Source organism: Salarias fasciatus, chromosome 20 (genome assembly GCF_902148845.1).
Source record: "Salarias fasciatus chromosome 20, fSalaFa1.1, whole genome shotgun sequence".
In the NCBI taxonomy this organism is placed as follows: Eukaryota; Metazoa; Chordata; class Actinopteri; order Blenniiformes; family Blenniidae; genus Salarias; species Salarias fasciatus.
In genome coordinates this window covers 23,456,563-23,471,368 of record NC_043764.1, presented here as the reverse complement: position 1 = coordinate 23,471,368, position 14,806 = coordinate 23,456,563, and the positions used below count along the sequence as shown (strand labels likewise).

General features: G+C 45.5%; 2 protein-coding genes across 4 annotated transcripts in view; one reads left to right on the top strand and one right to left on the bottom strand.

The window, feature by feature from the left end:
• The window catches only part of LOC115408633 (rho-related GTP-binding protein RhoA-D), a 644,285-nt gene that overhangs the window by 10,420 nt on the left and 619,059 nt on the right, over positions 1–14,806 (top strand). The window contains exons 2-5 of one of the 2 annotated variants that reach the window (XM_030119482.1): positions 988–1,143; positions 2,377–2,497; positions 3,701–3,831; positions 4,023–5,575. In XM_030119482.1, the coding sequence (XP_029975342.1) occupies positions 988–1,143; positions 2,377–2,497; positions 3,701–3,831; positions 4,023–4,196 (582 nt within the window). In that variant the 3' untranslated portion in view covers positions 4,197–5,575. Of the gene's footprint in view, positions 1–987; positions 1,144–2,376; positions 2,498–3,700; positions 3,832–4,022; positions 5,576–14,806 lie in introns of those variants that run through there. The other variant, XM_030119483.1, reaches the window with a different exon arrangement.
• LOC115408598 (putative helicase mov-10-B.2) lies at positions 5,605–14,725 on the bottom strand. 2 transcript variants are annotated; one of them, XM_030119441.1, is made up of 24 exons: positions 14,456–14,725; positions 14,277–14,379; positions 13,430–13,611; positions 13,239–13,341; positions 13,002–13,143; positions 12,669–12,921; positions 12,168–12,281; positions 11,651–11,831; positions 11,449–11,473; positions 11,316–11,406; positions 11,051–11,227; positions 10,524–10,636; positions 10,193–10,389; positions 9,903–10,000; positions 9,404–9,501; positions 9,188–9,286; positions 8,933–9,032; positions 8,721–8,838; positions 8,021–8,212; positions 7,639–7,710; positions 7,420–7,545; positions 7,229–7,317; positions 7,013–7,122; positions 5,605–6,119 (listed from the first exon to the last, which is right to left on the bottom strand). In XM_030119441.1, the coding sequence occupies exons 1-24, from the start codon at positions 14,578–14,580 to the stop codon at positions 6,058–6,060; spliced, it is 2,970 nt and encodes a 989-aa protein (XP_029975301.1). In that variant the 5' UTR covers positions 14,581–14,725; the 3' UTR covers positions 5,605–6,057. The 2 variants fall into 2 exon arrangements, with proteins under 2 accessions (XP_029975301.1, XP_029975300.1); XM_030119440.1 differs by having other exon boundaries at positions 11,316–11,473.

Genomic DNA, 14,806 nt, shown 5'->3' with positions numbered 1-14,806 from the left:
GTTTTGGCTCCTCCGTGGAAAGATTTAATTGTAGAAACTTTGTTGTAGCAGATTACAGTTGTGGTGATTATGTTCCCTCAAACAGTTAGGAGATGCCTAGCTCGTCTGTCCTCGGGTGTTCACGCATTCATGTGTTCCAGTGAGATCTAATTACTGCACAAGCACTCGGGTTTGTGGGGGGGAATCCCAGTTGATGATTAAAAACAACAAGCTGGAAGATATCATAAGGTCCATGGCTGCAAAGGAGATCTGCAACGTAATTCTGGATTCTTCAATACTGTTCTTGTATCCTTCATCTGTTCTGCTTTGGACTCTGTGTGTGTGTGTGTGTGTGTGTGTGTGTGTGTGTGTGTGTGTGTGTGTGTGTGTGTGTGTGTGTGTGTGTGTTTGTGTGTCTGGACAGTCGCAGAGGTTTTGGCCGTCCTGTCGTTCCAGGTACTCTTGAGATCTTTAGAAGCTGCTGGCAGGCAGCCAGCACGTTGCCTCATCTCTGACTGCCTCCTCTCCATTATTGTCAGCCTGTGGGAGATGGCTATTGATCTCTGTGCGTGCGTGTGTGTGTGTGGGTGTAGCTGTGTGTGGCTGTCTTTCTCTGGAAAGCCACATTTCATTCACACACATGCCATTCAGGGACACAAGCAAAGACAAGAGGGGAGAAATGTGTGTAATATCGAGGTGGCAGACAAAGCTGTAAATCACTTGACCACAGGGAAGCAGAAGTGACGCATTAAGGATCATTATTAATGTGATGGTGTGACAGAGGTCGTGTGTGTGTGTGCAGCAGCACGTGAAGCGCTGTGGCTCTCCTCCTGCTCCCTTCACTCCCGGTGCTTGAGTCTTCAGCCCGGGAAAGTTAAGAGGGTGCGACTCCAAAAGCAGACCATCATCTTTTTGTCTTCTTCTTCTTCGTCCTCTTCATTTCTCTCTGTTTTTGGATTCGTTCTTTCACTGTGACCTCTGTTTAAAAACGCCTCTGTTTGGATTTAGATGGCTGCTATCAGGAAGAAGCTGGTGATAGTTGGAGATGGAGCTTGTGGGAAGACCTGTCTGCTCATCGTCTTCAGTAAGGACCAGTTCCCAGAGGTCTACGTCCCCACTGTGTTCGAGAACTACATCGCTGACATTGAAGTGGACGGCAAACAGGTAATTCATGTTCACAACTTTATGGTTTTGGTGTTTCTTATGGTTTCTCTGTTTCTGACGGGCACTGATTCACTTTTTAAATTCACCTGCCCAGGTATATTTCCTGGTTGCTTCCTTTACATTTTTAATAAATTACACATTTTGTCGTCATTCAGATGCTAAATTGGTGTTATCATTAGGAATAATCATCAAAACAGGAACGTTAACCTGGTTCCTTGTGGGGAAAAAAAATAGCAGTCAAGATGGACACGAACCACACGGCGTTGTGAGAAAAGCCCCGGCCATCATTGTTATAAAGTCACAAACCTCCAGCCAACAACAGGAAGTGGTCCAGTGCTACCTTCCTGAGTGGGCCTGGATCATGACTCATGTTCCCGTTCCTGTTTCCTGTGCTGCACAATCAGCTGGTTGAGGTTTTTCCTGTATCTTATAACAATACCTGTAATCCACATTTCTCAGCTGAAGGAGATGGATATATAGCAGAAACACTTAGTGGTGTTCCTGTTGACATCGCAGCTCATCTTACATTAGTTATGCTCAGTTGAGACAGCAGTAACTGCCAAACAGAAACTCCAGAGGCTGCTGGGAGACACCTAGTGGTCAAACAATCCAGAGGAGTGCAGAAAATGTTGCAGAGCCTGTGTCGTCTGGAAAATGTTTGTGGCAAACTGCGAGTCCTGAGGTGTTTGTGTAGCAAATCCTGCCAATGTAAGTAATGTGGGACTTGGCCACACATAAGACAAGTCCAGATGTAGTCTGAAGTGGACTTCAGAGGGATAATTTAGATGGCTTGTTTCTGAATCTGTAGAGTTTTCCAGCTGTTAAACTGCAATCAGCAGAAAAAAGTAGGTCAAGATTTTAATCATAGACTGAAAAAATCTTATGTAAGAAACAAGTCCAATTTATTTTGTTTAGTTTTGATGTGATGGGACTTCCAAACTAAACATGCCCAGATGTGCTCCTTCTCAGCTCAAATCAGTGATTTTTGCTGGACATTTGTTGTATTCAGAGCAGGTCAGACACTCTGGGACTGCAAACAGTTTGATGAACAGCTGAAAAGCAGTGGGAGCTCCCGCTGCCTCTGGGGTCTGCATTCAGGAACGAATAATCCATCCTGTCCTTCTGTTTGTTTTTCCTCTTTCTAGTAATTTTGCTTCTCATATAGTCATAAATACTCTGTAATCATGCTGTGTGATTGCGCTCCGTTACATCTCATGCTTGTCGTTCCGTCAGGTGGAGTTAGCGTTGTGGGATACAGCCGGACAGGAAGACTACGACAGGCTGAGGCCGCTCTCCTACCCCGACACAGATGTGATCCTGATGTGCTTCTCCATAGACAGCCCCGACAGTTTAGGTGAGGCTCAGTTCGCTCTGCTCGCTCACTGAACTTCAACCATGGGTTTTTCTAACAGCATTATTTCTTCCACCACCAGGGGGAGCACTTTAGTCTGAGTGAATCAGTTCAGGTGATCTGGGTTGCTACACAGACACAGAAATGTTTTTTACATTAAGGAAAGATTCTAGGATTTGTTGTTGTGATCATAATATGAACCACTCTGCAGATTTCAGCTCCAGCTACATGTGGCCAAGTGTTTTCTGCCTTTGAAGATGGATAAAGTTGTCATATGACTCCTCTGTGATCTGTAAAGGCTCTTCCATGCTTTCCACATCACACACGTCGGATCTGTATGTAGACTGTGGACACACAGGCAATTCCACCGGTACTACATGTAGGGTTGAGGCCGGTCTGGAGGTGTCAGAGAGGGATAACTGACTTGTGGCGGCCAAGCGTTCATAGCGACGTCGTTTTTTGATCCTTCGATGTCGACTCTTCCTTTCATTGTGAAGCAGAATTCACTAATAGGGAACGTGAGCTGGGTTCAGACCGTCGTGAGACAGGTTAGTTTTAGCCGACTGATGATGTGTTGTTGCAGTACTAGTCCTGCATGTGCACTGGTCCACTGGTCGCTGTTCATATGTGCTGCTGTTTGCTCTGGCGGATGAGCGGCCGGCACGTTCAGTCCACTTGGTCACAGGAATTGGACTGCGTGCAAGCGACTGCTTGGACCCTCGTGCACAGGGCTGGATGACGATTTTTTTTTTTGTTGCATGGACACGCAAAATATGAATAGATCTTAAGTTATAAAGTACATAGTGAACTGAGAGAGATTGATTCATGAATTGAAATTAGTTGCGCAGTTCACATTTATGATCACAAACATTTCCCTCATTTTTGGATCGTTGTGTTCTTGGCACTCCGATACCCAAATGAAGTGTTTGTTTATGAAACTGCCATCGTGGGCCTCTACCCTGTGTTTTCATACGGCCATTCCCACACATGGCATTTCTACTCTATCTCATAAAGACATCTCCTCCCAGGGAAAGCTGCTGCTCTTGGCCAGCCGGTCCAGACCTTGTGTCAGCCAGAGATCAGCAGCCTCTCCATGTTTGTGCGTGCAGCCCACAGGCGACACTCCCCGCTCGCCTTATAAGGGAAGAACGTCTGCTTCTTACTCTGCTGTGACATTTTTCTTCCCTCTTCTCTAAATAAATTCAGAAAACATTCCTGAGAAATGGACACCTGAAGTGAAGCACTTCTGTCCCAACGTCCCCATCATCCTCGTGGGCAACAAGAAGGACCTGAGGAACGACGAACACACACGCAAGGAGCTCTTCAAGATGAAACAGGTGTGTGTTCTCAATTAGAAGTGAATTTGTAGGATTGCACTAATGTCGACTAACTGTTGTTTTTCTTATGTTACAAATAATATTGGTAGAACTAAAGTATTAAAAAGGAAACGTGTTTCCGTGTCCTACTCGGTTAACGCCAGCAGATGTTTATTCACATGAGACTCACCGCATCTCCATGACGCCCACAGGAGCCTGTCAAGTCCGAGGAGGGCAGAGACATGGCCAACCGCATCAGTGCCTTTGGCTACCTGGAGTGCTCGGCCAAGACCAAGGACGGCGTGAGGGAAGTGTTCGAGATGGCCACCAGGGCGGCGCTGCAGGTCCGCAAGCGCAAGAAGAGAGGCGGCTGCCAGCTGCTGTGAGGCGGTGCTGGTTGGCCAATCAGCGCTCCAGGGAGGACTCCTACCCCCGCAGACACACAGCGCAAACTTAGAGAAACCCTAAATCAATGGCTTCCATGGATTATGCTTACTTCACAGGCAACACGAAAGACTGACACACCCGTTTAAAAGCAAAACAAATCAGCTTCTTTCTTCTTTTTTTTTTTTTTTTAAGCAAACTGATTAGTCTGCGACTCACTTAGTTGCTTTTTTGTTTTTCCTGTTTTGTTTTCCTCCATCTCACCAGCCTGTACTTCTACCTATGTGAATGTATGTCTATTTATATGTGCAGATACTTTGCCTCTGTGTGATAATTGTTTACAGAGAAGGGTGCCGTGGAACGCGCGTCCACCGACCGCCCTTCTCTCACGGCTGTGAGTTGCAGACACTTTTAGATTCCGTTTTCCCTTCCTTCTGTTGATCCTGCATGCACCACTCACCAGCTTCAGCCTCGATTCTTCACATATTTCCTTTACACCACTACTAATTTACACCATGAAAATGTAGTTTCACCAAGTGCTGTGTCAGCAGCTTCCTGTTTTTGACACGACGGACTAAATTTAGAGCTTCTTCAGTGCATTACTCCACCGAAACCTGCAGTGACTTGATTCTGCGGAGAGGTTTTTGGTCTGCCTCTCTCCCACGGTGACACCTTAAACCGGCCCTGGAGACGGCGGTCTTTTGTCACAGACACAATACTAAGGAGTGGCACTCTGGCAGACGTCATCGAGGCCTTCAGTGGTCCCGCCTCCTGTCTTCAGCCTGCACCGTTTCACATCCAGTGTAGTCTCTACTGTATCCAGCCATGTCGATATTGTGCAGTACAAGCTTATTCTGTCTTCATAAACTACCCAACTGACAATTGGCGCGGCACCGTAAACACCTCCAACGCCAGCGTACCAAACTATGACGGCTCTTAGCTTGGTTTGTAGTTACTATCGGCCTTTTGACACTACAGGGACGTTTCTTCTAATGTGATTGGACTAATAAAAGGAATGACTGCTTCAGTGTGTTTTTTTTTTTTTTACCCGACCTAATGATTGATATTGCAGTCCAAAAGTGCTTGTTTTGGAGGAACTTTAACCTAAAACTATACATTAAAAATAAACTACAGCGGAAGTGTCATTCGGTTCAGAAAAAGCCCAGAACATCCTGTACGTCATGTAGTGATCCCATCACAAGCTACGTTCTGTTCAGACCGACACGGATCACAATGTCTCGGCCCGGGGCTTCTACCCAGACAGTGCCTCCGTCTTTAACCCCTCACTTCATGAGAAAATGTTGACGCTTTCCAAACAGGAGTGGGATGTGTTGTTTGTCTGAATGAGACGAGTATGTTAATAAAGTATTTTTGAAATACTACAAAATCTCAAGTAGTTCTTTTTTTCCGCCATCAGAATGTGTGCCTTTATTACAAATTGCATTTATTTAAAATCGGAATTCATTCCCTTCTTTGTCCCAATATAAATCTAAAACAAAGCATTTAGCATTTCTAACCAGAGAACCTCATTGAAATGACATTTCAGCTTCTGCTAATTTTGCAAAAGGACCAATTAAAGACATTAAAAATCCATTTATGAAAGTCAAGTGATTAAATACGGCTGCACAGACCCTGCTGTACAACACATTCAGTGATAATGCTCTCAACGAGTGACTATGATGATATCAGTGGATTACAGAAAAATACACCTGAGATTCAGCGGCTCTGATCAGTTAATGGGAAAATTGCTCATAATCAAACTGATTGTCATTGGATGAAAGCAGCTGTTTGAGGATGAAACGTCTGCTGGAGCTCTCAGAGGGAGGCGAGCTGCTGTTTTCCGTCGTCTTTGATCAGCTGGGCTCAGAGGTCGTTCCTCCACTCGGGGTCCAGGAGCCGCTGAACGTCGCTCTCTGCCGTCTCCACTGTCGAGAGATGACAGGCGATCAGAGAGAGGTGCACAAGCGGGAAGGGTTTCTGAAAATTCAGGCAGAGCCTAGATGACAACATTTCGAGTGAAATCATCATTTTCAGGTGGCGACGCTCTGAAAACGATGTTCCGTTAAAGCAGCAACAGCAGAAACACTGAAAGCCATGTAGTGTTCATGTTGGGCCACTAGAGGGGGCTGATACTTTTTGCAATGAAGCCACACAGGCCTGCAGAGAACAATATATTACCAACACTAACAGTGGGAGTACACCGACATTTGAATTTGGATTGATATTACTCTCCACTCTCAAACCCCCCAGTCCCAGGAGCATATGGACAGAGCGTTCACACTCTGGAGGCCGTCGCTACTGTCCAGTCAGTCACCCATGTACAGGACGGTGGAAGTAGAAGAGCTTCCACCTGTAATGGATATTTTAAATGTACCGAGAAATAAAGAAACCTTCAACAGGAATGGCTTCAAGTCCAAAATTGAACAAAGGGGGTTGCCGTCTGCTGGAAATGTTAGCACACTTCATTCTCTCAGCCAGTGAGCGAGAAGGGAGGGGTGAGAAATACACCGGAATGCAACTTATCAAACGTGAGGGTGAGAAAGAGTTAAGGAACACAGGAGACACTGCCGTGAGGCGTCGGCCTTCAACAGGGTCCATGGAAAAACAATCTCACTTTAATCCAAAAACAATTTGGAAAAGTGTTACCGACGAGTATTTTGACATTTTGTTTCGCCACACCACGCCGTCCACTAGAAGGTGGGCCCTCAGCGTTTCCAGAAAGCGTAGTTTTCGTCCATTTACATGAGCCCGAGCCTTTTCCAAAAAGCTGCGGTTTCAGCGGCCTTGACCTCTGTCGGGGGCCTAAAAGCAGGGTTACCTTGAGGCTCCACCTTGAGGCAGAGAGCAGCGAGCCTCACGACCACGTCCTCGTCTTCCTCCGTTTGAATGGGGATGTAGCCTCCTTCGTCGCTGCAATAACTGATGAAGCTGCGAAAAAAAACACAGTTGAAGAACGCAGAATGCAAAACAATGACATGGAGATGTTACAACGCGGTGTCTGATGTGTGTGTGTGTGTGTGTGTGTCTGACATACTGAGCCCAGGTTTCGTCTGTGTTCAACACTCTGGGGTTTCCCACCACGATCAACAGGGCTTTGGCTCGAGTCACTGCCACATTGAATCTCTGCGGGGGGGTGGAGAGAAACGGAGTGTTAGAAGGAAACTGGTAGCGGGGACACACACACACACACACACACACACACACACACACACTCTTATTGTTTACCTTCTCATTCTTGACGAAGCCCAGGTGGAAGTGTTTGTCTATGTTGAGGTAATCAGTGCTGCTCCGCACCGTAGACACAATGATCACTCTCCTCTCCTGGCCTTGAAATTCCTCCACTGAACCAACCTAACACACACACAAACACACACACACACACACCATCGTTCAGAACAGCCTGCAAACTCTGCCTTTCACGTTGTTCCACTGTGACATAGCCACCTTCAGGAGATCCATGTTGGTAAATTTGAACTCCTTCTGGATTTTGTCCAGGGCTTTACGGATTTTCAGCACCTGTGTGATGAGAAAACAGCCACAGCTTTCAACAATCAGACTTTTGCACATAATCTATAACTTCCACAGGTGTGAATCACATAAATCCACAGCACAAACTGGTTCAACTCATTGCATTCAGCATGTTTGTTGCATTCTTGCCTCCCAACAGTCACATCTGGTTCAGTTTGGGGGATTTCCTGGAGTTTGCATGTTTCCCCAGACAATTTGTTTCCTCTCACAGTAAAAAGAAAAAACTAATAATGGTTTTTAAAAAAGTTTCACATGAGTCATTTTGATTGGACATTTCAAGTGAAAAGCTGTCAGTAACCTGCTTCCTGTAGGGGGCGATGATGCCGATGTCTCGCGGTCCGATGGTCGCCAGGCCTTTCTTCCCATGTGACTGCAGCAGCTTTTTCACATAGTCGGTCAGGATTTCCACTTCTGCGACGTTGAAGAAGGACGGGCTGCTGGCCTCACGCGCATCCACTCCCGCCACCCCGTGGAAGATCACTGGGAAGTCCTGAGGGACAAAAACCAGCTTTTAAATCGACATCAAGGTTTTCTTGTAGCTCTGTGGAGCAAGGATGCAAGAGTTTCATACTAGTACTGAGAATTTCTTTGACTTGAGTCTTTATTGGCTTAAAAGCAGCTAAATCTGCTTATTTTTGATTCAGTGTCAATGAGTGAATCTACATATAATTAACTGAAAAAGTTTTTATACAAAAACAGTACTTGGATTAAAATGTATGTCTAAGTTAATCTTATTGTAGCACTCGGTAAAACGTTTAAAAGGAAATTTCAACCCTTGTGTTCTGTCAACAGGTTCTGAAGTGAGTTATCAGCACCAGTCTGTGCAAATGTTCAAACATACTTCACACAGTTTCAAAATGTGTGGTTGGGTTGTATTTCTCACTGGATTCTGTAAAGAACTTGTAAAAAGTCGTATTGTCCCACAATGCAATGTGTTAAATGTGCTTCCAATGGACATTCATCACGCGGCGTGCGCTTGCTGACAGGACGGCGGTCACCTTCTTCCGGAGGTGGTCCCATCGGCAGTAGGAGTTTCTCAAAATCTCGTCGGCGCAGACCTGCAGCTCGTTGTCGTAGAAACGCTCGTTAGGAACCTTCAGAATGGCTGGATGGGATCTGCATGAAAAACAAACACATACAGTATTTGAGAGCGAGGAAACCGTGAACATGGCCTCTTCCGATGAGGGAGCGGACGTCTTCTCAGCCACACCTGTAGTTCTGCAGCAGTTTGGTGACAAAGGCGTTGTTGAGACCGTCGTCCTTCTTGTACACAGAGAAATTGTCCATCAAACGCTGCAGGAGGGACACTCCTGCAAGAAGCAGCAGTCCTGTGTAAGTCTCAGGAAATGGAAGGCGCTTGTGCGTGATTTTTCATCGGAATGAGCAGTGTGAAGTGGGGCTGCATGTCCTCAGTTTGCGTTTTGAACTGTCTGACTCCTCCTCTTCACGTCACTCACTCACTCACCCAGGCCGTATTTCTGTGCGAAGGGAGATCTGATGATGGGTCCGAGCTGCTTGGGGTCTCCAGCCAGAACAACCTGCCCAGACTGAGGATCCAGCAACCCTTCATTGTATCACCAGGGACAAAGAAAACAAAACAAAACAAAACAAAAAAACCATCCGTCATATAAAGTAGAGCTTAGTACGAATTACAGGCCATGATGCAGTTCCTGGTCTTCACCTGCCAGCGGGATCAAGCACTCGGTCTCCACAGCGTGTCCAGCTTCATCCACAAACACATGGGTGAAGTGTCCTTCAGGAATTCCTCCTGTCACCAACCTGCAGACAACACAAAGGTCACCAACAGCGGCAACTCGCTCCTCACAACCTCATTTCCAGTAGGTAGAAAACACAGTATGTGATGATAAAATAATACATTTTACTGGGATGGCAACGGGGAAAAAAACTATTTCAGCTGAAACTGAAGTTTTAAGCAATTTCGATCCATTTTAGTTACTAATGATCCTTTTACTAATTCTTTGTAAAAGAAAATTAATTTCCTGTTAGAAGTCGAGGAACAGTTCAAACCTAATCCTTGAGGATAGCAATGTAGTTTCCAATGGATTCAGATGTTTCATAAAAATGACGACTTGAATTTCAAATTGGCCAAACCAAACTGCCATCCCTGGTTTTAATGATGCTGCATGCATGTTAGCAATGCATTGTGGGGCTTCTACAACCTTCCAGCTGTCATCAGCGTGGTGACAATGATCTTGTACTCCATCAGCTTCTCTTTGGCAGGGAAAAGGTAAGAGTCCCCGACAAGGTTAGAGCACGCCTGTGAAGCAGTGAGCGAGCACATCAAGCTAGATCCGGTTATGACATACACACAGTGATGAATGCATGAGCATGAAAATGCATGTGAGAAAGTGAATAAACAATAACACAGTGAAGAAGCTACTGCCACGTGAATATAAGACATTTCATGCACTGAAAGGTTTACAACAGCTACGTGGAATGAAGCACTGACCTTCAGTTCGACGGGGACGAATTTGGGGTCCCGGCTGGTGGCATACATACGGAAAACTTTGCGTTCATCCACATGGTCCAGAATCTTCCTGCAGAGCAGGTCTGCAGCGCTGTTGGAGGGAGCGCAGGCCAAAATGACGCAGGAGGTCTGGGTCTTCTCAATCTGCTTGATGGCCTCCACCACAGTCACAGTTTTGCCTGAAAAGAGAAAGAAGCACCAGAGTACGATTCAGGGTTAAGTTTCCCCGATTTGTGAGCAGCTGGTAGAATGAATCCCTCACTGCAAAAACACACGCAAAGGAGGAAAGGTTTGAGGCTTGAGGCTGCAGTACCTGTTCCTGGCGGACCGAAGACCAGGTAAGGAGCAGGTTTGGACGAGCCAGCCACGATGTGCTGGACGGCCTGGTACTGCTCCGGGTTCCGCTCCAGCTGCCAGTCAAACAGCCTATCGGCCGAAAGAAGGGTGACATTAAAGCTCAATCACAGGGAAACTAACGTTCCTAGAAAGTTGAGTATTTCCCGATTTATAGGATGAGATTGTCAGAGCATTTTCTAAAAGTTCCACCTGGGAAGCCGTCCTCACAAAGTTGTGTTTTCAGTAGCTCCAACTATAGCTGTGATGTGAGTGGACACCCGAAATGCAACAATATCTTTATGTTTTCACTTCAAAACTTTGCCAGGCATAGTATAGTTACACCTTATTCTTACTTCTACAGAGATCCATGTCGAGATTTTGAGAGGTCTACTCTGGTTGCAGTTCAGTGAAAAATCACACAGTTGCTGTTTCATAGTTCCTGTAACCGCGAGCAAAAATTAAATAATTAAAAACCAGAAAAAAAAAAGCAAGCAGATGACTAACCTGAGTTGAGGAAGTGCAGTCTGCTGACTGGATGCGGACGGCTCAGCAGGAAATAAAACACTTTTCAGCTGGTGGATGGAGGCGAACTCTGCGGCTCTGTGCTGGAGACGCATGGTCAGGCGGTTCACCGTGAACTCCACGTTGAACTTCATCCCATCGATGAAGTTATCCAGCAGCCTGCACAGAAAAGCCAGCAAGAGGGATCTCCAAAACCAGAAATGAGTGTTTGTCGAACGACAGAAAGGCTGCGTTGTCTTTAACTCACTCTGAGCCGAAGCCCAGCTTGACCTGGTCCAGCTGCACGCTGTGGACGTAGCCGCGGTACTTCACCTGCTTCTGTCCTGCAGGAGGAGACGAGCTGCTGTACACCAGCAGCTCGTCTCCTCGCAGCACGGACGGCCGGTTCTCAGACACCCCGGGTACCTGTCAACAGAAAAGACATTTAAAAAGTTTTATGTTTACTTTCCATAACAGTAATTGTGCAAACACTCATTCGGAGATCCAGCAGCTTCTGTTTGTGCCAAAACTGGAAAAACACACGACCGAACCAAGACTGGCAGCGACGTGGAATGGCATATGGACACATGAGCACATGCTGACCTCCAGAACGAGGAGTTTCTTGTTGACGGTGTCTCTGTACATGACAGCGGGGTCTTCCTTCTCGTCGTTGGGGATGTTGTATCTCTTTATGTCGACCACCATCTGAAGCTCCTCCAGAAACAGCAGCAGCTGGAACTTCTCCGAGTACCTCTCCCAGCTTAACGGGCTCTCCAGCAGCGCCCTGAAGACGACAGTAAAACACAAATGTGCTCGCTGATTAGACCATGAATAAGATTACAAAACCTCATCTGATCCAAGCATAATTGAAATAAGAAAAGGCAAAGGTAATGAGATAGAAGTGTTTATATGACACAGGGTTAATCACATTACTGACAGTTCATATAAACAAAACTATGATTGTTTCTTTTTATGTATTTATTATTGGTGCCAACAATAAAAATTAGTATAATGTCACCCTGTCTCAAAGCAGGCACAAGGGGCGGGGCTTGTGTGACTCATTTTATGATGTTCATCATTAAAAAAAGCAAACGGACATAGGAAACAGAAGTGAAAGTACCTTTTATCTGAGAAGACGCCAGACTGCTTCAGCACGTTGATGAGCTGGTTCATGTACTGAGGGACCTCGTACTTCTTCAGCTGAACCTCATTTTTCAGCTGCACGACTGAAAGCCTGGTAAGAAGAAACACTGAAAAGTCAGGATATGCTTAAACTACTTACAGAAAGTGAGGACCATACTGACACTACTCACAAAAAGTTGGGGATTTTCAGCTTTCCGGTGAAATTTCAAGATCAACCTAAAATAAACATCAAGCTTCACAGGTAAACTTCATGAAACCTTCTTAAATTTTTGATTGTCCATCGATGTTTCAATACTTTTTGTTTAACTTTCTGTTCTTCAACAAGAAGCTTAACAGCAACACAGGTGCTCAAAGTGATGTCGCTCTAGCATGAAACTTTTTCCATTTTCCATGAATTTCACTCAAATGTGAAAACTCCCCAACTTTTTGTGAGTCGTCCATATGAGACCACACAGCGAGAGGAGCGAAGCGCCGGTACCCATCAGGTCGCTGCCCGTCCACGATGGTGCAGGGAGCTTCTTCGATCCAGGCGGGGATGGAGCGAGCTTTGTAGGGGGCGATGGGAGCCAGCTCCTGTCCTAAAGAAGTCATGCACTGCACTTCGATGACGCGCATAATGTAGAAAGGAGCGGAGGATTCCTGGAGATCTGCTTTGAACTCGAAGGCCAGGTTGGCCGGATAGAAGCCCACGAAGCTGCAGCTGAAGTTCACTTTGATTTCATAGCAGTCCCCTGAAAACAGAACAGATGACGGCAGGTTTCACTGTGCCTCTAGTTTGCTCCAAATGTGAAATCTTGAAATAAAAAGCTACCTGGTTGCAGCAAGAGGGGGTTCAGCCGGGTGACTCTGTGCTCATCAGACAGAGAGAAATATTTGAGCCAGTGCAGCGGAGTGTAGTACATGAAGTACACAGATTTAGTCCCAGAGTTTTCCACGAGAAGATTTATGACATGCTGGTAAAAAAAAAAAAAACATATGCAGGTATGCATAACCCTTATTTATCAGTTGTTGTCCAACAGCAAAGAGTAAATTGCGTTTATGTAAATACCTCGTATTTGTTTTCCACACACACGCCAAGCTTCCCGTCTTCAAACGGATCATCGGAAGTGATGGCGACGCCGTTTTTGTCAGCCATGAACTGTTTCCGAGTCCTGTGGTTCAGAAAGAGCAGATGAGTCTCACCTCGAAAAATCCCCAACAATTCATAATGAGGCAGAAAAGAAAGAGAGAGCCCGTTACTCGGCTGAGGTCAGTCTGTTGATCAGCAGTTTGGCCAGCTTCCTTCGCGCTCTGACTCCCGTCTCTGCCTCTTCTGCAGAGGTGACTTGTTGAAGCAGCCCAGAAACGGCGGCTCCATTTTGAACAAGCTGTTTGGGAGGGGTTCTGTTTGTCTGCCACTGATCCACGTACAGATCTTTGACCTGTGCAGATTAACACATCACGTCATTTTGTTTGTTCTCGATGCAAAAAACAAGCGTGATCTTGATACAAGGAAAATAGCTTTCAATGCAGAAATGACAGAAGATTTTCTGTTGAAGCGACAGATTTGAGTTTCTCAGAGGAAGGACCTGCAGCTGAGTGACATTTTAAGGAGATCAGCTGATTTATGAACATCTCATTAGTTTTACAGCTTGCAGGCTGGTATTTACATGCTGGAGGCATTTTCAGTAATCATTTTATTATCCCCTCATCAAATGCAAAATGATTTCAGACCTTGGATGTCAGCAGAATTATTGAACATGAGCAAACTGCATGTCACGTGCTTGTGTGTCAACATTTGTTTGATGTTAGTCACTAATATCGTCCTCTTAGATACAAGACCGACTGGTTCCCGTTTTAAATCAAGAGAAAACAGTCATTAAATTCACTTTAATATTCAACGAAAGTCAAAGTTATTAGAGTAAATTAGTTTTTTTTAATCACAGTTCACAAAATATCTTTGAGTCTATTCAGTCCTTCATTATGAGGACTTGAAGTGAACATTATTTTATTATCTAAAATGTTGAGACTTGTATCAATAGTGTCTCCCAGAGGCAGATAAAGAGGAAATGAAGTGCTGTGGTGTCAGAGAGTCTTCAGTGCAAACCTTGGGGTTGAAGCGTATTGTGTCTCCTCGCCTTGTTATCTTGTAGAACACTTTCAGACCATAAAGAACTGAACCAAAGTTTGGATCTTTAGTCCCCGGATTCCTAATAAAAATAAAGAAACGTTAGCTTTCAAACAGATATTAAAGTCATTTGAAAGTAGAGCTCAGGGAAGACCCACCTGGTCCTGAATTCATTGTTGTAAATGTCTCTGAGTTGGAGTCTGTGTGTGATGGAAACCCGGTCAGTCTCCTTCAGATACTCGAAAAACTCCAGTCCAATCTGGCAGCGCTCCGATAAATTCATGTTTGTAAAGATAAAAAGTCGATATGCTGACAGTCTCGCGAAATCTGGCGAAATATTAATGAAAACGCAGAAATAAAAATAACACGCCCAGCCACAGGGAAGCTGCGTCTCCAGCCGAGCGTCCGCCGCAGAGTGGCCGCTCGCTTTATACTCCGGGTCGTCCCACGAGGGCGGCGTCGTTGTGTTTCATGAGAATAGAGCGCTACGGCAAAACCCGGCGTGTCGA